At 38.8% G+C, this 23846-nt stretch overlaps 1 protein-coding gene across 14 annotated transcripts in view; it reads left to right on the top strand.

The window, feature by feature from the left end:
• sorbs2a (sorbin and SH3 domain containing 2a) overlaps positions 1 to 23846 on the top strand; it is a 44357-nt gene that overhangs the window by 2780 nt on the left and 17731 nt on the right. For 6 of the 14 annotated variants that reach the window (XM_058384699.1, XM_058384705.1, XM_058384703.1 and 3 more), the window contains exons 2-12: positions 14746 to 14801; positions 15477 to 15503; positions 15693 to 15817; positions 16529 to 17092; positions 18022 to 18309; positions 18808 to 18928; positions 20918 to 21093; positions 21538 to 21604; positions 21712 to 21762; positions 21949 to 22144; positions 22539 to 22653. In XM_058384699.1, the coding sequence (XP_058240682.1) occupies positions 14792 to 14801; positions 15477 to 15503; positions 15693 to 15817; positions 16529 to 17092; positions 18022 to 18309; positions 18808 to 18928; positions 20918 to 21093; positions 21538 to 21604; positions 21712 to 21762; positions 21949 to 22144; positions 22539 to 22653 (1740 nt within the window). In that variant the 5' untranslated portion in view covers positions 14746 to 14791. Of the gene's footprint in view, positions 1 to 10895; positions 11001 to 14745; positions 14802 to 15476; positions 15504 to 15692; positions 15818 to 16528; positions 17093 to 18021; positions 18310 to 18807; positions 18929 to 20917; positions 21094 to 21537; positions 21605 to 21711; positions 21763 to 21948; positions 22145 to 22538; positions 22654 to 23846 lie in introns of those variants that run through there. The other 8 variants (XM_058384706.1, XM_058384708.1, XM_058384700.1 and 5 more) reach the window with 7 other exon arrangements.

Genomic DNA, 23846 nt, shown 5'->3' with positions numbered 1-23846 from the left:
AGTATAGTAGTTTGCAGTGTAGTACAGTAGTTTAGAGTATGTTGGTTTACAGTGTGGTATGGTAGTTTACAGTGTAGTACAGTAGTTTAGAGTGTAGTTCGGTAGTTTAGTGTAGTACATTGGTTTGCAGTGTAGTACAGTAGTTTAGAGTGTAGTTCGATAGTTTAGTGTAGTACAGTAGTTTAGAGTGTAGTTCGGTAGTTTAGTGTAGTACAGTGGTTTGCAGTGTAGTAGGGTAATTTAGAGTATGTTGGTTTACAGTGTGGTATGGTAGTTTACAGTGTAGTACAGTAGTTTAGAGTGTAGTTCGATAGTTTAGTGTAGTATAGTAGTTTGCAGTGTAGTACGGTAATTTAGAGTATGTTGGTTTACAGTGTGGTATGGTAGTTTACAGTGTAGTACAGTAGTTTAGAGTGTAGTTCGATAGTTTAGTGTAGTACAGTGGTTTGCAGTGTAGTACGGTAATTTAGAGTATGTTGGTTTACAGTGTGGTATGGTAGTTTACAGTGTAGTACAGTAGTTTAGAGTGTAGTTCGATAGTTTAGTGTAGTATAGTAGTTTGCAGTGTAGTACGGTAATTTAGAGTATGTTGGTTTACAGTGTGGTATGGTAGTTTACAGTGTAGTACAGTAGTTTAGAGTGTAGTTCGATAGTTTAGTGTAGTATAGTAGTTTGCAGTGTAGTACGGTAATTTAGAGTATGTTGGTTTACAGTGTGGTATGGTAGTTTACAGTGTAGTACAGTAGTTTAGAGTGTAGTTCGATAGTTTAGTGTAGTACAGTGGTTTGCAGTGTAGTACGGTAATTTAGAGTATGTTGGTTTACAGTGTGGTATGGTAGTTTACAGTGTAGTACAGTAGTTTAGAGTGTAGTTCGATAGTTTAGTGTAGTATAGTAGTTTGCAGTGTAGTACAGTAGTTTAGAGTATGTTGGTTTACAGTGTGGTATGGTAGTTTACAGTGTAGTACAGTAGTTTAGAGTGTAGTTCAGTAGTTTAGTGTAGTACAGTGGTTTGCAGTGTAGTACGGTAATTTAGAGTATGTTGGTTTACAGTGTGGTATGGTAGTTTACAGTGTAGTACAGTAGTTTAGAGTGTAGTTCAGTAGTTTAGTGTAGTACATTGGTTTGCAGTGTAGTACAGTAGTTTAGAGTATGTTGGTTTACAGTGTGGTATGGTAGTTCACAGTGTAGTACAGTAGTTTAGAGTGTAGTTCAGTAGTTTAGTGTAGTACATTGGTTTGCAGTGTAGTACAGTAGTTTAGAGTATGTTGGTTTACAGTGTGGTATGGTAGTTTACAGTGTAGTACAGTAGTTTAGAGTGTAGTTCGGTAGTTTAGTGTAGTATAGTAGTTTGCAGTGTAGTACAGTAGTTTAAAGTACGTTAGTTTACAGTGTAATACAGTAGTTTACCCTATAGTTACAGTGTAGTTCAAAGGTTGGAATGTAGAATGGTAGTTTACAATGTAGTGCGGTGGTGTACAGTGTAATACAGCAGTTTACAGTGCGGTACAGTAGTGTACAGTGTAGTATGGTAGTTTGGAGTGTAGTACAGTAGTTTACAGTATAGTATGGTAGTTTGGAGTGTAGTACAGTAGTTTACAGTATAGTATGGTAGTTTGGAGTGTAGTACAGTAGTTTACAGTATAGTATGGTAGTTTGGAGTGTAGTACAGTAGTTTACAGTATAGTATGGTAGTTTGGAGTGTAGTACAGTAGTTTACAGTATAGTATGGTAGTTTGGAGTGTAGTACAGTAGTTTACAGTATAGTATGGTAGTTTGGAGTGTAGTACAGTAGTTTACAGTATAGTATGGTAGTTTGGAGTGTAGTACAGTAGTTTACAGTATAGTATGGTAGTTTGGAGTGTAGTACAGTAGTTTACAGTATAGTATGGTAGTTTACAGTGTAGTACAGTAGTTTAGAATGGAGACCAATAGTGTACAGTGTAGTGTGGTAGTTTAAAGTATAGTACAGTCATTTGAAGTGTAATAAATGTAACATGATAGTTTACAGTGTGCTTACCGTAGTTTGTAGTATAGTGTGATAGATTAGATTGTAGTACAGTATCTTACAGCATAATATAAAATTGTACAGAGTATTATATAATAAGTTTAGAGTTAAGTACAGTGTAGTGAAGAGGTTTACTGTGGAGTGAGGTAGCGTACAGTATAGCATAGTATAAAAGTTTTAGTGAAGTACCATAGTTTACTGTAGAGTACAGTACAATATTATATAGTGTTCAGGAGAGTACAGAAGAGTCTGGGGTTGTTGTTCTGATAGATCATTTCTCAACAACAGCAGAACCCAGTGAGGTGTGTTAGCAAAATTCAATCACAGCACCAGTCGTATGGAGGAAAAATTCCATTGTCTCAATTCTATTATCGTTTTGTCTTTTAAATAAGCTAGAACAGGCCAGCTAGCTGAAGTGCTAATCTCATCTCGTGTTATCTTTAGGTGTTAGCTTTCTCATGATTTTAATCACTTTTACTGGTTTGTGGAAAGCTACTGGTCTGTCTTTGACTGTTCTGGAGTAACCTCAAAGCTTCTTAATTTATAATTTAATATATAATTTACTGTGTGTGTGTGTGTGTGTTTATATGTTGACATGCTGCCGATCCTTTTTATAACCTGTCACTTGTAGAGCCAGGAACACTTAGCTGAAATTCACTCTCATAATGGATTGGGTGTTGAGACGAGCCCAGAGTGACCATGTCGACACGTTCCCTGCGTGTGTGTGTGTGTGTGTGAGTGTGTGTGGGGTTGTTGTTGCAAAAAATAACCCTGAAGCACTTTAATGACGAGATGCCTAAGCTACTGTTAAGCCTTATTTGGCTAATTGTTATTCGCTTTCGCGCTCAGTCAGACGGCCCTCATGGAGGTGAGTCCACTGTACACTCTGATAGCTAATCCGATTCAAATAGTTATACACTGACATCACAAACCTCTCTAGTTTTTTTGGCACCCTGGCATGTTTAGGTTTCAGTAATGTAAACCCTGATGGCTAAAATCTCATACATTTGGTCAATAAATGAATACAAGAAATTCCTATTTCATAGCATGACATCCATTGACCTTTTCCTGTAGCTAGTCAAAAATGTCCAGATTTTTCCGTTTAATTGCTGCTGTTTCAATCAACTTTAATCAGCTACTCTCTCTTTCATCCATGTTTCTTCAGAAAATTAGCAATATCATTATTCAGACTCATTTTCTTAGTCACAGTGTTAAAAACTAGCACAAAGCCAAGAAAACCACATGCAAAGCTTAAAGATTCTGAATCTCGCAGCCAGAAAAGTGTACAGAAGGGGACTTACATTAGCCACTACTGGAAGCAAATGATATTTCCATGTCACACAAAAATGTCCAAACTCTTTTACTCTTTACGTTACAGAAGAAAAATGCATTAGTGCTAAAAATCAGGCTTTGTTAGATAGTAATAGCTAGGTAGAGATGTAATAGCTAGCACATTTGGAATGTGAGGGAAGTGAGATTCGTGCTAACATGATGTTTCTTCTTTGGAATCAGATTTAGAAAGCAAAATATTCAGAATAAGAAGAATAAAATCTAGCTAGTGATAGCTATGTGAGAAATACGTTCTGTGAGTTGACTTTGGAGATAACATAAGGTTTAGTCTTTTAAAATGTTGAACTTTTCACTTATTTTCACAGAAAGTCGTAGCTACTGTTTGTTTAGGTTGCTATCACGGATTACAATTAGCAAAAACAATTCAAATATTTTCTTATATAAGTTTCTTTTTAAAATCCTGAAAAACAAAAACGCTGCAGCGGGACACTGGTTACACAGACGGAACATATTCCCATCATCGCAAGATAGCCCAGTCATGCGTGGCCTGTGAAGGACCTTGACCTTTTTAATCAGCCACTTCAAAAGCCGCCGCGGCTTCATCACCTACGGGACACTCAACACCGGTCTGAAAGCTTTTCCTGGCTAGGACATCACATCAGCCATCCAGTTTCACGTAATGCTAATGACGTAGCCTGGGATTTATGAGGGAAACGGTGTAGTGTTATATTTTGTTGAATGTATAATCTGAGGTCAGATGGCTTCGTGCTTGTGTGTGTGTCATGTTTACAGTAGTGCCCGATGATTTATAAGGACAGCTGATCGCTCTTGCTGAATTTAGCGCCAAACGTCTGCGAGAATGATGTCACTAGAGATGTATAAATAACAGCACATGGACTGGTGAGTCGCTTAGACGTCAGACTGAACCCAAAACCCAAATCGACACTATAAAATCCCTGTGTTCTTTTCTTTGTTTAACAGTCTTTCTTTCTGATTCACTTCCATATCACACACACACACACACACACATACGCTTGATTCAGTCTGATCCTATGTAACGAGTTCGTTTTGAATCAATTTGTTGCAGTTCAATTCAATTTGGTTCAATTCCATTCAATACAGTAAACAAGAATCACTTTGGAGTCATTTGATTCAGTTAAATTTGAATCGATTCCATTTGATTCATCTGTATTTGATTCGGTTCAATTCTGTTCAGTTCTTTCATTCCATCTCTCTCTGTTTCAGCCTCCTGGACTGTCCCCACAATTTCTTTTTGTGTGTGTGTGTGTGTGTGTGTTTACTGTCCTCTTCCTCATTCCTGCGTGTTTGTGTCCAGTTTTATTCAGGGTCGGCACAAAGGCCTCGAAAGGGAACACTGGTGCACGTACACGCACACAAACACACACACAAACACACACACACACACACTCAGGGGTTCAGTTTCAATGGCCAAAGGAATGCGAAACTGCACACACACACACACACACATACACACACTTTTTGGTTCTCACACATGCAAACACGCACACAACCTGTTAACCACAGAGACTTGTGTGGCACAGACACACACACACACACACACACTACAATTACATGGTCAAATTGTTACTATGACTTTAAATCACATATTTATTCTACTAAAACACAAACTTAATGGATATCTTTAAAAGAAATCCATAAATTAAGACAATGTAGTAATTCTACCAAAAGTAATGGCACCCCATAAAAGCAGACTGTGTCCACGGTAGCTGACACACTGTGACACGTCGTGTTTGATGATGCAAACTCTGTATTGTTTACAGGTATCAGGTGGGTCGTGTGTTCTGATCGAGTGTGTGTGCTTTGAGAGTGGACCTTGACTGTGTGTGTGTGTGTGAGGTTAATGCCCTCTCCTCATGTGGCTTTGCGGGGTATGTAATGAATCAAGTGAAGCGGAATAATTACTCCCAATTAGCAATAATGAACCTGTGGTTCTAACGTGTGTGTGTGCGTGTGTGTGTGTGTGTGTGTGTGTGAGATCAGAGAGAGAGAGAGACCTGGACTGGATGTTTGTGTGTTACGTGTAGTCAGGTCTTTAACAACAGTGGCTTACATAACACTGCATTCCATTCTCTCTCTCTCTCTCTCTCTCTCTCTCTCTCTCTCTCTCAATGCTTTCATCCTTTTAATCACTTTTCCCTTACTTTTCCAACAATAAAGACATTTAATTCAATTACTGATTATTATATTTTATTATTTTAGATAATGTACTTTTTTGTTTTATTTTCAGTTTTCAAACATCTAATTAATTAAATGATTTATGTATTTATAAATATTTTTTAAATACTTACATGCTGACTAACCTAATTAAGTCTTTAAAGTTTAGGCTCAATTATTTTAGATTATTATTATTTTTTTAAGTTATTTTTATTATTTAGATTATTGATTATTATATTTGTTTATTTTAGGGTTTTTTTTACTTTATTATTTTTTTAAATTTATTTTATGTTGAGTTTTCTTACATGCATACTAACTGACTTAAGTCTATTTAAAGTTTAGGCTCAATTATTTTATTATTTTAGATAATTTATTATTTTTATTAATTAGATGATTATTATATTTCATTATTTTAGATTATTTTCTCTTTTGTTTTGCTTCTGTTTTATTTTCAGGTGTTTAAAATCTAATTAAAAAAATAATTTACTTATTTATAAAAAAAAAATTTTACATACTTGCATGTGTACTAACCTACTTAAGTCTATTAAAAGATTAGGCTCAATTATTTTAGATTAGATTATTTTTCTATTATTTTATATTTTTATTATTTAGACGATTGTTATATTTTATTATTTTAGATTATTTTCTCTTTTTTACTTTATTATTTTTTATTTTATTTTTTAAAATAAAAAATTTTATTTTTTTGTTGCAATTTTTAAAAATCTATTTAATTTAATCATTTACTTATTTATAAATATTTATTTACACACGCACATGCACATATTTTTTTACTTTATGTTTTTGTTTTATTTTGTTTAGTTCTGAATTTGAAGTTATTTTTGGCATATACTTATTCATTTATTATTTGTAGGGATTTTATCTGAGTAATTTTGTGTGAATGATTTTGTCGGGAATGTCAACATTTACCTCAGAAATGTTATAAAATTCGTAAAAAAAAAAAAACCTCCTAAATATTCAGATTTGCTAAAAGTCAACACTGTGTAAAGTTGTGATTATTACGTGTTCTGTTCTGAGTTTCTCTAAATCTCAGCACATCCCTCTGCCTCGTGACTCGCGGTTATTTGTTAAACCATAAATCCTGACTCCATCATGCATTGAGGAGCTTCTCTTAGCTTGACATGACTCTCTTCAGTTCCTCTGCTGTGTTTGTTTGACCTGAACAGCAGCCTGGTTGCAGTTTTTACGAGAATTTCTGTGGTCAGCTTCAGAAAACCAAGAGAAAGCTGCCAGCACCTTCGGGTCGTCTGGAAGTCCCAGTGTTCAGCACACAGCTGTGGCTCACTGATTCCGAGATGAACAGCCAGCAGCAGCGGTCCTCAAATATGCAGCTTTAAAAAACCCTGACACCATTTCAGTGTCCACTTCTGCAGGAGGAATCAGGAATGGCTTTCTTTCTGCCTTCTATGGACAGCAGATGCTGAGGAGTGATCTGGTATGTCTGGATCTGGATTTGTTTTGGAGCAATTATGGAAAAACCTTTCCAAATCACTGAGCTGTTTTTACATTTGAGGCCGCTTTAGAGGCATTAGAGGCTGGGGGCAGAACTAGAACATTTCCATCAGCAAAACGTTGAAGAATTGAAAGAATTGCTGATTTTGGAATGTTGTTATGTAGATGAACCTGAGATGGGGGGAGGAAAGGGAAGTGAGGATTATGGGGTGTGTGCAAATATGGTGAAAATTAGTTTTGTGTAAAAAAGAATAAGGTTAGCCAGAGGCCACACCTCCTTCAGCATGAGAAACAGAGGCCATGCCTCCTTCAGTGTGAGTAACAGAGGTCACGCCTCCTTTGTGCCACGCCTCTGTCAGTGTGAGTAACAGAAGCCATGCCTCCTTCGATGTGAGTAACAGAGGCCATGCCTCCTTCAGTGTGAGTAACAGAGGCCACGCCTCCTTCAATGTGAGTAACAGAGGCCATGCCTCCTTCAGTGTGAGTAACAGAGGCCACGCCTCCTTGTTGCCATGCCTCATTCAGTGTGAGTAACAGAGGCCACACCTCCTTCAGTGTGAGTAACAGAGGCCACGCCTCCTTGTTGCCATGCCTCATTCAGTGTGAGTAACAGAGGCCACGCCTCCTTGTTGCCATGCCTCATTCAGTGTGAGTAACAGAGGCCACACCTCCTTCAGTGTGAGTAACAGAGGCCACGCCTCCTTGTTGCCATGCCTCATTCAGTGTGAGTAACAGAGGCCATGCCTCCTTCAGTGTGAGTAACAGAGGCCACGCCTCCTTGTTGCCATGCCTCATTCAGTGTGAGTAACAGAGGCCACACCTCCTTCAGTGTGAGTAACAGAGGCCATGCCTCCTTCCGTGTGAGTAACAGAGGCCACACCTCCTTCAGTGTGAGTAACAGAGGCCATGCCTCCTTCCGTGTGAGTAACAGAGGCCACACCTCCTTCAGTGTGAGTAACAGAGGCCATGCCTCCTTCAGTGTGAGTAACAGAGGCCACACCTCCTTTGTGCCACACCTCCTTCAGTGTAATTGACAGGCAGAGGCAATGCCTCCTTCAGTGTAAGTAACACAGGCCACACCTCTTTCAGTGTGAGTAACAGTGGCCATGCTTACTTCAGTGTGAGTAACAGGCAGAGGCCACGCCTCCTGCAGCGGAAGTAAAAGACAGAGACTATGTCTCCTTCAGTGTGATTAACAGGCAGAGCTCACGGCTTCTTCAGCAGGAGAAAAAGACAGAGGCCACACCTCCTTCAGCGGGAGTAAAAGACAGAGACCACTTCAGTGTGAGTCCACACCTCCTTCAGTGTGAGTGACAGGCAGAGGCCACGCCTCCTCCACTGGGACTGACAAACAGATAAACGGATTCCATGCCACCTTTGCTACACCATTGTGTTTGTGTATGTGTTACTGTGTGTGTGTGTGTTATTGTGTGTTTTTGTGTGTGTTATTGTGTGTCCTGACAGAGGCCTAAGAATAGAGGAGTATCTGGCAGTTTTGTCCTGGGGAGGCTTTTAATAACACACACACACATACACACACACACAGCTGTTGATAGTGTAAGAACTGCTCTGTCACAGTGGCTCTGGCAGGCCATGACCTTTGATTCTCTTAAACAACACTGTGTGTGGTATGTGTGTGTGTGTGTGTGTGTGGTTATTTAGCTTTTTTTCCTATGTAGTAACTATGTAATGAACTTTTTATCTACCCTAAATGTCAGGAAATGCTATGAAGGTTGCAATATTTGGATACTTCAAACAGAATTTTAATTCTAAAAAAGTTATGTTCCTGTCAGGGTTGTTCATGCTACACAGATGTGAATATGAATGCTAATGACTTTGGGACGCACATATTTGTACTTGTGAGAACATTTTGGTGATAAAACATCTTTGACTTGTTAGATTAGTGTCAGATCTAACACACTCTGTTTTAGCAGTTATCTCCGTAATAGTGAACAAATCAGTCTGTTTAGGAACAGAGAGAAACATCAGCCTTGATTATAATCATACACATTATGACTTGGCACATTTCCCTCCATCATCCTGGAGCAATAAATCTGCTCATGCTGACTGCAGCCTTTCAACCAGAATCTGCTTTTACACTGAGAGATAAAACCTTCAGCTTAGGGGAAAAGAAAAATAAATAAAATAAAGTAATAATAAATAATAAATATATAATAAATTATATATTATATAGAAAACTATAAATAATAGTTATTATTATTATTATTATTATTATTAATATTAATAATAATAATAATCTTCAGCTCAGGGAAATAAATACCTATAAAATATATAATAAATATATTAATAATAATAATAATAATAATAATAATGTTTTGAGATTTTTACTCTAAAAAATTCAGATATTTTGATATTTTTAAAATAATATTTACATTGTTTTGTTTTTAATGTTTTGGAATATTGCTATATTTACTTTTCAACTCATAAGAAATGTTATTATAATTAAACTGATATTTAAAAATGAAATAATAAATAGCATAATATTTACATTTATTATCATTATTATTATTATTATTATTATTATTATTATTATTGAATTAAATGCACAAATAAAGCAAAAGAAATCTACAATATATAAATAATTCTATAATTGCTTTATTAAGAGTTATATCTAATAATAATAATAATAATAATAATAATAATAATAATATAATATAATAATATAATAAAATAGCTGTTTTTATTATATATAGTTATAATATACAATAACTATAATAATAAAATAATTTAATTTCATATATTGGATATTAATACTATTAATAATGTTAACAATAAAAATACATATGTATAAACCAAATATAGTAAAATTGTATTGTTTAGAAATAAAAATAAATAATATTAATAATAATAATAATAATATTTTTTTCTCAATTTATTTTGTCTCTCAGTCCTTTCTGTCTCTCTGTCTCAATCTTTCATGGTTTCTCTTTACTTTACACTATAATTAAGTTTGTGTCATGGACACACACACACACACACACACAGCCAGTTCTCCATGTGGGATGACTGAATAAGGAGTTGATCTGAAAACCTGTATTAGTATCTGTGTGTGTGTGTGTGTGTGTGTGTGTGTGTTTCCTGTTTTGGCAGCTGCTGTGACGCCGCTGGTCTGTACCCTCGAAACACTATCCCATAATATAACTCTTATTGCCAAGGCGACCCACCCTGCCACACCCACTGTGCTAAAACTGCAGATGTGACAAGTGGTGTGTGTGTGTGTGTGTGTGTGTGTGTATTTCTGGAAGCCAAAGAAAAAACCTATTAGACACTCTAGCTACATAGTTCGTCTCAAGTCTGAGCAAGACTAAGCTTGGCATCCTTGTTTCCTAGTTGCCTAGCAACTGAGTGGCTGGTCAATTGTAATGCTAGTTAATGACTAAAGTTTACCTCTTAAGTGTAATACAAGCAAATCTAAAGGCACTGTGAAAGTAAAAATGACACTGTTTAAAATTTCAATATTTTCCGCAGATGTCTTGACCTACCTAAGTGAGAAAAGACTTCGTTGGACTATTATTACGTTTAGCACTGACCGCTAACTGAACTACAATAGATTCCCGCCAATTTTAGAAGCATCAATATCGTGCCAGATCGACTCTACAGGAATATGTACATAAATATGTGAATAAAGACTGAATGGAGGTTTTTCTTGTATGAAAAATGATATGTGAATTATTTTTAAACAGCTAAAACTTTCTTGCATAAGTTTTATTGTTGCGGGTCAGACTTTTAGACCTGACTGTATTTTTATAGCAAATAGCAGCAGAGGAGTTAAATTTAAAACGGTAACAGGAGCAGTATAAGAAAGATGTGTGTGTGTGTGTGTGTGTGTTAGTAGTATGAGAAAGCCCTCTAAAAGAGCATCATGGGCCAAAATCAGTGCAGTGAGATCTGCAGAGGAATTTGACTCACGGTCATTTGGAAAACACAGCCGTCTGTCCAGACAGATTTACAGAGTGACCAGAAAGCGGCAAATACTGAGAGGAAATGTTTGTAGTTAACACAGAAGATGCCGAATGGTACGTGTTAAAGGTTAATTTTTTATTTTGTGAGAGGAAATTGGGAATTATAATTCATTTACGTGTGTTTCGAAGTAGGAGATGTTTCAGTGATGTGTGTGTTTGTTTGCATCTAAAGAAATATATTAAAGCAGAAAGAAGAAAGCTATATAATATTTATGGTTAACATATTTATTAGCCAGCTAGCATGTGAGTTCATAGAGGAATGTCTCAGCTAACCCGCTAGCTGCCTGAGAAAATTCATATACATAACTGAGAATAATATTCACTGCTAATGCTAACCAGCTAGCTAACATGAAATACCTTAAGGTTTTTGAGAGGAATCATAAAGTGTATATTTTCTTACTGCTATTCCTAACAATTCCTAGCAATAGCAGTTAGCTAGCTGGTTGCAGATTATGTACGTTAAAGAAGAGTTCTCTCCGAAATCCTGTCATGTTATGAATGTATAATAATTACATATTATGAATGCATAAAAATGACATATGTATAAAAACGACACATAAAAATCTTTGAGAAATCCTGTCATGTTAGCTAGCTGGTTGGAGATTGTGTACGTTAAAGAATGTGTCATTTTTTATTTATTCATAACCTGACAGGATCTCTGAGAGAAATCTTCTTTAATGTACATAATAATCCCCAACCAGCTAGCTAACTGCTACTGCTAAAAATTCTACAGATTATGATTTCACTCAGAAATCTTAAAGTAGTTCATGTTAGCTAGCTGGTTGGAGAAATCCTGTCAGGTTTGGTCATGTTATGAATATATAAAAGTGACATATTCTTTAATGTACATAATCTCCAACACGACAGGATTTCTCAAAGGATTTTATGTCGTGTCCGTGCTAATGTGAGCTAAATAACTAAAATGAGCTTAACATAGAATTTCTGAGTTGATTCATGAGGTTAACAATAATGCTAATGCTAGAAAGTTAGCTAACTTGATGTAACCTGAAAGGATTATGAGTCGTATTCAGAAATGATCACAGGCGGTCTAGCCTGCAGGTTAATATGACTGAATATGGAAGATTTCTGACAGGATTCATGTTTATAATCATTTTGCTAAGCTAATAGTTTTATTGGAATAACTGTCTATGTAATCTGTCTGCTGCTACACACACTTCATATTGTACAGTTTATACTGAGACAGTAATCAGCTTTCAGCTAGCCAGCTTTGTTATCCTGCTAGCTAACATTTAGCATTAGCTAATGCTTCTTCGGTAAAATTAGCATTAATTGGCAGTGTTTACCAGACAATTTATTTAAATGAATAATTTCAGGTTTAATTGATAAAATAATTTTAATTATATGCTCTTAATACTTGCTTTGCTTTCCTTACTTTTCAGAAAAAAAGATGTTTTGAGATTTTCTTTTATTTAATTTTTTGAGATTTTTACTTCAGATATTTTCAACAATTTTGATATTTTTGCATTTTATAATTTTTTAATGTTTTGGAATATTGAAATATTTACTTATTTAATGGATATTTTAAATATTAAGAAATATTTATTTATTATTTTTGTTTAATATTTAGACATAATATTTACATAATGTTTTTTTAATATTTAGATTTTATTATATTTATTTATATCTAGGTTTATTTAAGACAGAACATGATAATATTCTTAGACATTCATCTAAAAAGTTTTTAATTTATAATTTTTTTATATAGATCTATATTTTGAACATTAAAAATTTCTGATATTTTGAGCTTTTTTTCATGCTGCTCCATTAAGCTTTCCATTTCTTGCGCCATCCTCGTACCGAAACATGAAACCTTTCCTTTCAATCCACATTCAGTCAGAAATCCAGCAATATTCAATAATTAATTAACCTGAATACAAGCCTTCATTGTGGGGTCTAATGCAGTCCCTTCTAAATTATTTATCTGCTTTCATCCAGCTTTCCAGTGAACTTGAATGCAGGATGGGTGGCTATTAATATTTGTTTTGTTCAGTCTGTGAGCGCGTGATGAGACTGTGACGTTATTTAATATACACATACCAGAGGCATGCTGTGGATTTCTGACTACAGACTGCCTGGTGTTAGTCACTGACCATATACACACAGACTCACGCTTGTGTCATCATGACACCACTTTCTATTTCCAACCTGTCTGTCTCTCAATCTGTCTGTCTGTCTGTCTGGGATCTCCATCTCCCTTTAACACCCGTGTCCCACCCTGTAAATCCCAATTAATCCAAAAGATCTGTCAGGAGTGGGTGCCTTCTTAGGTACAGAATCCAGACCCCAATGCAGGGACAAAATGAAAAACTGGGGCGTTATTAATAAAATAACAAAACTACAGACACAGGTGACTAAAAAACAGAATAACAAACACAAAACAGAAAACAAGCAGCAGAAACCAGAAGGGAAATTCAGGTAACAAAACACAAGTGCAAGACAGCAGGCATACACAGGGAAGGTAATTAGTGAGACATAAGGAACAGGTGTGCAGAGGAAGGGAAAGGGAGGAAGAATCAGATGCAGCAAGCACAAAACGTAAACAGAAGCACATGGGAACATACCGTAAATGAAACCCTGCCACACCACCCTCTGGTGTTCTGGCAGGAAACTGTCCAGCAGTCCATGACAAGATCACTTGATGCTGACATGTCGGCTAGTAAATAATAAGATTAAATTGATTTTCAGACTTCACATACGTATGAAGTGAATAAGACTGAGTATCTCCTCATCATGGCACCTGTTAGTGGGTGGGATATATTCAACAGCAAGTGAACATTTTGTCTTCAAAGTTGATGTGTTAGAAGCAGGAAAAATGGACAAGCATAAGAATTTGAGCAAGTTTGACGATGCACGTGGGGAGTGAAGGCTGGCCCGTGTGATCCGATCCAACAGACGAGCTACTATTGCTCAAATTGCTGAAGAAGTTCATGCTGGTTCTGATAGAAAGGGGTCAGAATACACAGTGCATCACAGTTTGTTGTGTATGGGGCTGTTTAGCCGCAGACCAGTCAGGGTGCCCATGCTGACCCCTGTGCACTGCCGAAAGTGGCAACAAAGTGCACGTGAGCATCAGAACTGGACCACGGAGCAATGGAAGAAGGTGGCCTGGTCTGAAGAGTCACGTTTTCTTTTACATCACGTGGATGGCCAGGTGCATGTGCGTCTCTTACCTGGGGAACACATGGCACCAGGATGCACTATGGGAAGAAGGCGAGCCGGTGGAGGCAGTGTCCTGCTCTGGTCAATGTTCTGCTGGGAAACCTTGCCATCCATGTGGATATTACAGACCATGTACACCCTTTCATGGAAACAGTATTCCCTGATGGCTGTGGCCTCTTTTGGCAGGATAATGCACTGTGCCACAAAGGTTTAGGAATGGTTTGATGACCACAACAATGAGTTTGAGGTGTTGACTCAGCCTACAAATTCCCCAGATCTTAATCCAATCCAGCATCTGTGGGATGTGCTGGACAAACAAGTCCGATCCATGGAGTGCCCAACTTGCAACTTACAGGACGTAAAGGATCTGCTGCTAACATCTTGGTTCCAGATCCCACAGTACACCTTCAGGGATCTAGTGGAGTCCATGCCTCGAGTCCAAGATATTACTTAACTTAAAAATTACACCTTTTACCTTTGACTCTAGCTGAAAACCCCTTCCCTAACAGTTAAATAAAAGCTTCCTTAACAACGTGTGTATTAATATAAAGCTAATTTGCCAGCATGTGTGGGATTTCCTGCTGTTTTCCCTCACAGCAATGTTTTGTGTGTGTTGCAGGAAAGTGAGTTCTTATTCCCAGAAGTGCTAAGCGGAAAACCTCATCATGAACACAGGTACAAGTAAATGCATTCAATCAGAGACGTGTCTGAAATTAGCTGAAGGCTAACAAATAATGGAAGTCTGTCTCAGCCAAAATCATGTGTATAAATACTTTCCTCAGTCCATTGTAAAGTGTGTGTGTGAGAATGTTTGTTGATTTTGTTGTTGTTGTTGCTCTTGTTATTCTCTATTCTGAGGAGATTAGCTGAGTCAGCGTGCTCTTTCAGCTCCACTAGAGCTCCGTGTTGCGATTTGGATGATTTGTGCTGCTAAGGCTCGACATTTACCATACTTCTGAGATCACTTTATCTGAAAAAAAGACAAAGAAAGAAATAAAGAGATGGAAAGAAAATGAAAGTTTCTGTGAACAAGTAAACATTAGCTTATTAGCAGATTTTACAGATTCGCTTGTTAGCATTGGTATGACATTTAGTATTATTTTGGTGTATATGAATTTCAGTATTTGTACTATCTTTGTACTATGATTTAAGTACATTTTTGGCTGGCTCCTTGGCTACTGGCTACAACAGTAAGAGGAAAAGAGAGAAACCTACAGAATGAAAGAATTTATAAAGAAAGAACAAAAGTAAGTAAGAAAGGAAGGAAGGAAGGAAGGAAGGAAGGAAGGAAGGAAGGAAGGAAGAATATAGCTCGTATTTAATTCTTTTTTGTCTGCTGTGTATTTCCAGGTAGAGAAAGTCATTCATCAGACTCAGGTAAGTGTGAAAATTTTTTGTGTATTTGTACATATGTGTGTGTGTGTGCGTGCATGCTCTATACATTTTCATATCATGGTATAGGAATATGACAGTAGATCTGAGGACCTGAGGTTGTATATAGAGCTGGATGGTTGTGTATAATAAGTGTGTATGTGTGTGTGTGTGTGTGTGTGTGTGTGTTTGTAGATGGCTGGCAGTCTCGCAGTGTGACAGACGGATTGAGGAACGGCGATGCAAGCAGCTCTACTATGACATCTAAAGGTTACCGGAGTGTTCGTTCCAGCATGCAGGACAAGAGCAGTCCCGTCCCGGTAAACACCTCAAACACACTTTACTCTCCACTCTACCATAAACCTGCTTTCCAGGCATGTCGTGTTACACAGAAACCACAAAGTGTAAACTTCTCTGACCTGAAGGTGCTGGAAAATGTAAAATTACAACATACAAGTGCTGACACTGGTAACTCCTTCCATACATGCGCCATAAACATCCTCAAACTACACTATTTCAACCATCAGAGCTCTGCTGAAAGGAAGTCAGGTTTGGGTTGAAAAGGGTGGGTTTTTTGTGCTCATTAATTCTAAAAAGAACAATGTTTATAGTTTTAGTGAGGGAAATAAGCTTGAACAAAATGTATACATATATACTGTATATACAAATACTGGTATACATTGTATACTGATATATATTATCCAATTACAATGATTCCATATGGATGAGTTCAATTATTGTGCTATATCACACTTTTTCATTAATCTTTTATATTCAATGTTGTATAAGCTGTATACTTTCTGTGTGGCAGGTATTAAACTTTAAAGCAGCAGCATGGGTCATTTCTCACAGCCTGTAAAAGTAATCATGTTTTTATTCTCAGGCCACAGATTTAATGACCTTATCATTTTTTCAGGAGGAACATTCTCGCCTCATCATTTTTTATCAAGATCACATCCACTCGTATTGTTGTTTGACATGTTCTAACGTTGTACTTTATTGTCTGATTGGCTCCCCTGTGTGTCAATCAGGTCCCGCTCCCACCCCCTCGGAGAGAGAGCTATCACATGACACCTAACCCCCCGCCTTATAGCTCGCTTGTTCCCTCCGGTTCTTACACCATCAAATCCAGCTCCTCGTCCTCTTATTCATATTCTGAGACTACTCGCAATACTAAGACCAGCTCAGATGGAACCCCAGAGGCTAATGCTAACACTAACGCTAATAGCTTCATTAGCCAGCTCCTGGAGCGCAAGGTGTCGTCTCTCAAACTTGCTAACGAAGGATCCAACTCTGCTACTACTAAAATCAGTGCAGATGTAACCAATAATACTAACATGAATAAATCTTGGGCTAATACTAACATAGCAAAGGTCATGAACCCTGGTTCTCCTGATAGTCCGCCATCCCCACCACCACGTACACACTCCAAATCCCCCGCTACAACACACACAGCCTCTCTCTCCATTCAGATAGCTCCTAAAGGTTCAAAATACCATGCTGAATCTGGACTCCAAACGGGATCCGGATCCAAAAGGCAGGATCCTGCTGAGCCAAGCCCCAAAGTGCCACCCAGACCGACAGGCGATGTGGCGGTATTGCATTTATTTGGTTTCAGATCACTTTTCACCTGATCACTTTTTTTAGTTTTCCTATTAGATTATTTCTAATTCACACTTTTTTCTCCAAGAATAGTTAACATCAGAATGATGGAAGACTCTAACAATGATGTCTGTTGCATACTCTCTTCCAAAGGTTCCATACTCCACGCCTAAATAGTTTCCTAAATGTTTCCCTAGAATGGTAGGGAACACCCCAGAAGAAAAGTGTTCTCTAGGTTCCCTTTAGAGAACCAAACAAAGAACATATGAGAAACCCCAAGTATATACTTTTGTTAAGATCTATAGTTAAAGTCTTAAAGGTTCTCTGTGGAATTCAACAATCCAATCCACCAACAATTAAAGTAGAACCTAGAAGTGGAACCTATTTAGATAGCTAAAACCATTGAGAACCCTTGAGTAATACTTTCTAAGGGTGTAAATTTGGTATCAGTTTCCCAGGTCAAATTCTGTTTATCACTATGATAGAACCTTTGAAGGTCCTATGTAGAGCGAGAACAGAGGGTTTCCCTTTAAGAGGTTAATAGTAAAGCCTCATAAACCATAAAGCCTTAAGTATCATTCAAGTGTATATGTGTTCTTGAGTCCTTACCAAAAAACTTTCATATCCTTTTCTCATTTGGGTAATATGGGGTGGATCCTAAGGTGTCCTAAGTAGGACAGTTGCTTTTAGAAAATCTAGAAAACAATCTAAAGAAATTTTGCGGAAGCCTTTTTCCTCAGAGTATCTTTGTTCTTGAATTCTCATTAAAAATTCTTCTTTCCTCCTACAGCTGACCCCCCTATTCAGGTTGCTAACATGGTACAACCCATCTTTACCGCACAATATTTCACATCCTGCTTGCTGGCATGTTTGCGCTAATCTTTTCTTCATCCCTCCTTTCATCCTTCCAACCTGCCGTTAGCGTGATGTATCCCCACCAAGAGGTACCACCGACTTTCATCCTGGGGCATCCTACAGCCGTGAAAGTCAGGACTCGCCTGACTTCCTGTCCGGGCCAAACGCTTCGTCACGATCTCTTTCGGCCCTGAGTCACTATTCATCATCAACAGCCGTCCTTGAAGAACTGCAGATCTGCGCCGTGGACTCACACGAGGCCACGCCCACCCCCTCCCCCACACTCAGCCATGCTTCTGTTCCCCCTGATGATGTCCCTGCACCCACTGCCTCAGCAACGGCTGCTGATACTAACGTAACTATCACGCAGCCACGCCACGCCCCCCTCACTTAAAACTCACCCCTGTTTGCCCTGTCTTGTTTGGTAAATGTTGTAAAATTTCTCTTTGTCTCCACCCCTTTCCTTGTTAGCATGCATACTAAAAGTTGCTGTAAATGCAGATGGTCTGGGTACATCTGTGGAACTTGTGGTGTTTGCATTTTCTGGAGTGATATTGTGAGGTTCTTGTGTGTTTGTCTAAAAAATGTATTTGTTACCTTTTTCAAAAGATATTTAACCACATACCCAAGCTACTGACTAGTTTAGAATTTTTTTACTAAGACTTGACCTGTCATTGTTCAAATGTTGATGTGTACTTTTTTTGTATGTATCCTGTGTTTGTCCCAACCACACTTATGTAACATTGTGTTACATCACTTCCTGCTACACTAACACTGTAGTCCTGGACCACTTACCAAACAGTATATCATTATATATACAAGTCAGATTCTTATAGATTGGTTGTGTTTGCAGGGTCAGATGGCAGTAAATGGAAGTACGTACTCTCAGAGGCCATTCTCTCCTCCAGCACAGCGTCCTCCTCCACCTGTCTTTAGTCATGGACTCGAGCAATTCCAGCACATGAGACACTCCGGTGAGTGTCTGATGTTCACTCTCTTCCAGCAGGATCTACTTTAAACATTGTGTAGGACTTCTTTGCTGTGGTGGAGCAAATTATTACTGGAAGGGCAGTGTTTCAGTGTTAGATTTTGGGTTCTAGCTGCTTTTGAGTACTGTGACTTTAAGAAACTAGCAAGAAACTAGTAGACCTTCTCTTGGGCTCCCAAGAGTGATAGTGTTTGCCATCTTTGACTGGGAGTCAATGGAGCAAAACTGGCCTTGCACTCTGGGTAGGACGGACAGTAGACTCTCTCTTCTGTCCTACACAGTGACCCCAGCTACTACATAGTGCACATCTTTTGGCTTATGCTTCCAAGGATTGTGATCTCATGGGGTATTTTGATGAACTTGCCCCACACACTTCCCTTTTCTGTTCAAGGCAAGGTTTATATGAGTTTGTTCTTATCAACTTTATTTGAAATAATCAAGTCTAATACCTTTATCGGACCAGATATAGGATGTTCTGGTTGTCCTCTATCTCAACTTTAATTCCTACCATTGTTTGGTAGGATCTATCACCTTCACCTATCACTTTGCACTTAATTTTTGAAGTAAATTCAAATGATTGGTCCTCTAGACCAGGGGTAGGCAACATCGGTCCTGGAGATCTGCTTCCCTGCAGAGTTTAGCTCCAACCCTAATCAAACTCACCTGAACAAGCTAATCAGTGTCTTCAGGACTACTAAGCTATAGACAGCTGAGATTATTTTCAGGGTTGGGGCTAAAATCTGCAGGACAGCAGCTCTCCAAGACTGATGTTGCCTACCCCTCTAGGCTCTAGACATAATATTACCATTGCCGTATAAATAGTTGGTGATGTTGCCATGGCTAAGTCTGCTTAGCTAGAATTTTTCCCATTCAGTGTAAAGTGGGCATGGCTAAGCCAGGGTGAAGCTTGTGTATGGTTCTATCTCACCAACTACTTGTTCCATCCAGAAAGTTTCTTAAGACTACGCTTTTCCATTTCTCTTTAAGTCTAATTATTTACCAACTGAAATGAAATCTTTATTAATTAATTAATAAGCAGTGAATAATCAAGTAGCCACTTCTGGAACAGTTAGCATGCCATTTGCTTTATTAGCTATAAACCCCTATGTGATGATGGATTTAGAAGGTAATGCTAATCATTTCAGCTCATGTCTATTGATTGAGCTCTGGATTCACAGTGTAGATATAATGGCTGTGTGATGTACATGGTTGATTAGCAGCGGCGCCGTTGGCAGCAGTCCCCTGTCCAGCTCTCGCATTTACAGCCATTAAACCAGACTGGAGCAATCGATAACTGAGTAGAATGGAGACGGACTGGGAGCGACCGTTCAGGCACTGGGGAAAGTTTCGCTTCAGATGTTGACGGTGCAGATTTTAGCTGAGAAGCTAACAGTTTGTTATGTTGTGTCCTATAGTTTATGCTTTAGTCAGGATTCAGATTAACATGAGACTGAAATCAGTGTCATTTCTCAACTCAGTCTCTGTTTGTCCTGCTCTCCTATTGGGTCAACCTGCTCTGTCTGTCTCTCTCTTGCTGTCTGTCTGCCTTTGTCTCATCACCTGTACTTTTCTGTCGGTCAGCAATTTCAGTCTCTCCTGCTCTATATGTCTCTCTGCCTGTCTGTCTGTCAAACTGTCTGTGTGTTTGCCTTCTATCTTTCTGTCTCTCTGCCTGCCTGTCTGTCTATCTATCTATCTATCTATCTATCTATCTATCTATCTATCTATCTATCTATCTCTCTGTATCTCTGTCTGTCTGCCTATCTATCTATCTATCTATCTATCTATCTATCTATCTATCTATCTATCTATCTATCTCTCTGTCTGTCTGTCTGTCTGTCTGCTTGCCTGCCTATCTATCTATCTATCTATCTATCTATCTATCTATCTATCTATCTATCTATCTATCTGTCTGTCTGTCTGCTTGCCTGCTGTATGTTTTCTGTCTAACACTTTCTGTCTGTCTGTCTGTCAGAAGGTTCAGAGTCAGTACACAGGGAGTCGGTGTCAGTGGGTGGGATGTCCTTCAGAAGCGTGACTCCAGTGGCTCGTTTCTCAGAGGAGGAAAAGAAAGTTTCAGTGATCAAGGCGCCCCATTATGAGGGCATCGGGCCTGTGGACGATTCGGGCCTCCCCCTCGCTATCCGAACGGTGAGTGCTGTTGAACACACCCCTGCCTCCTCACCATTACAATTAACCTTTGGGCTCATAGGGTGTACTTATGTGGACCCAGGTGACCCCTGAGAGCCCAAGGGTGAGTATGATGGTAGGAGGCAGGATGGGTATGATGGAGGGAGGCAGGAGTTTGGTATCTGGGTGTGCTTCAGAGTGGGCTATCATGTCCCTGAAATCCAGAAGTGTGTGTGTGTGTGTATGAACGACAGAGAGAGAGAGAGAGAGAGAGAGAGAGAGAGAGAGAGAGAGAGTGCGCATCATATTGACTTGATGACCTTATCATAAATTCTCATCATGTTTCATGTTACTGTTTACTATAGCAAAAACACACACACACACATTCAATATTCATAGAGATTTGATATTCCTCAGTTAGAAATTGAAAGATTATGAACTGTGCATGTGTGTGTGTGTCCACAGACTGTAGACAGGCCTAAGGACTGGTACAAGACCATGTTCAAGCAAATCCATATGGTGCATAAACCAGGTGAGTTCTTCATAACAGCGGTTCCTGTGTGTGTGTGTGTGTACATTGTCGAGTCTCTCTATGTGTAATACAACAGAACCCGAATGTTTATATGATGCTCTTTACAGATGATGACTATGCAGACACATACGGTGCTACCTACGCTGTTGGGAATAACGGTAGGTGCTGAGAAAAAAATATTTATTTTTAAGAATTATAGTAGCCTCATTGCTAACTACTTTTTCTGACGTGTTGCTAATTTCCTGGTCTGCTATGCTAAGGTTTGTTATAGTAGCTACAGTGTTAGCTGAGGTTCAGTCAATTGACAAATTTGTTTGTTTGTTTGTTTGTTTCTCTTCCCTCAGAGAACTTCGACCCTGTCCACGCCCACCCTCCACCTCGGACGCACACATACCGTCCTCTCTCCCGGAACTCCGAGCCCAGCAGTGCTCCGCCCCCTCGAGAGTTGAGCCCCGTCCCACCCCCGCCCCCTCCCATGCCCTCGCTCCTGCAGCTCCGCTCACGAGACCTCGACCGTGAGAAAGACCTTCCACACGATCCGTAAGACTTTCTCACTGATGCTACGAGTCTCTCACTTTCTCTACTGTTACTTCACAAAGTCTCTCTCTCTCTCTCTAGTGAGAGGAATAGTGACAGAGAGAGAGAGAGAGAGAGAGAGAGATCATTGTTTCTTAGCCTCTCTCTCTATCTTCCATTCAATCTCAATTTTTCTTTTTCTCATTACTTCTCAAGGTTTTTCAATGTTTTATTTTCAGTGTTTTATTTCTCAATGTTTCTCTCTATCATACTCTCTCTCTCTTTCAATTATTGCTCTCTCTCTCTCTCTCTCTCTCTCTCTCTCTCTCTCTCTCGCTCTCTCTCTCTCGCTCTCATGTTTTTCTCCCTCTTCCATTATATCTCAATCTCTCTCTCTCTCTCTCTTTCTCTCTGTAAGAAATGAATGGAGTCCCCCAGATCGTAAAGTGGACACACGGCGGTATCGTGCTGAGCCACGTAGCATCTTTGAGTATGAACCCGGCAAATCCTCCATCCTGGAGCACGAGAGACCGGTGCGTCTTTACCTTTCTGCCATTTCTTCTGTCTGGAGTAGCTGTAACCTTTTATCCATCATTTATTATGCACCACCTAGCTTGAATTAGCATAGACATTTCGCTAGCTAGTGTAATAACAAGGCAGTCTCGCTATGTACTCAAGCTATGTTAGCTTGAGTATGTTAAAAAGCTAGCATGCTAGCATCACTGTAGTGTCAGGTGATTAGTTACGATACTGTTACTAATCATTGACGAGATGAAGAATTAAACTAGATATTAATTGTAGCTAGCTCTACCGGTGCATTAGCTTACCATAAATAGCTGTCTAGCTAGCTAGCCCAATTAGCAGTTATTAGCCTAGTAAGTGATAAAATAATGTGAGATTTGTGTTTCAGTGTGAAACAGTTGAAGAATGTGTGTGTTTGTGTGTGAGTGGGTGTTTATAAAGTGACTAGCACAGCGTTTCTCCTCTCTGAGCTCTGCCTTTATCCAGCTCAGCAGTTTTCTAAAGGGCTCGAGGCAGCACAGCGAGCCAGACGCTCGTAAAAACTACATTTCCCACAGGGCTTTGAGCTCCGAGAACAGAGCAGGAAAAATACACAACAGCAAAAAAGACACACACACACTTTTAAATATTCTGCAGCAGATTATAGCCTGATCACGGTTAATGTGGTAGATGGTGCTTTTCAAAAGTATTTGCCCCCCCCCCCTTGAACTTGTCTACATTTTGTACTGACCTGAAATAGACTTCAATGTAGTTGCACACAATGGTGTAAAATGAGTTGATGTAAATCTGCCTTTATACCCCAGGGGGCAGTACATGGAGGTGGAGCCACCTGTGGCAGTTATTACAGCTCTTTACATGTGGAACATTTTACCACATTCATATTATTCCTGATGTGGATTTGACAGTAGGATGGTGGTTGTTCTTCCTGTTCAATGCTGAAACTCTGCCCCTTTTTCAAATGTCTTTTCTTCTAGCATTTGTTTCCACCCATCTTGCCCTTAAACTACTTTCTTACCCCCCTGCTAATGAAAAGCATCTCCACATCATGATGCAACCACCACCATGCTTCACTGGCAGGTTTCCACCAATCATTTCCTGAGTCTCCATCTAGATTTTTTTTTTTTGGGGGTGGGGGGGTGGGGGGGTCTGAACCCACACGGCTCATCACTGTTCCATGAAGCAGAGCTTTGTCCAAGCAAACTGG

This window comes from Hemibagrus wyckioides, linkage group LG29 (assembly GCF_019097595.1).
Source record: "Hemibagrus wyckioides isolate EC202008001 linkage group LG29, SWU_Hwy_1.0, whole genome shotgun sequence".
Classification (NCBI taxonomy): Eukaryota; Metazoa; Chordata; class Actinopteri; order Siluriformes; family Bagridae; genus Hemibagrus; species Hemibagrus wyckioides.
The sequence above is the reverse complement of the archived record's forward strand: the minus strand, read 5'-3'. Positions and strand labels throughout refer to the sequence as shown.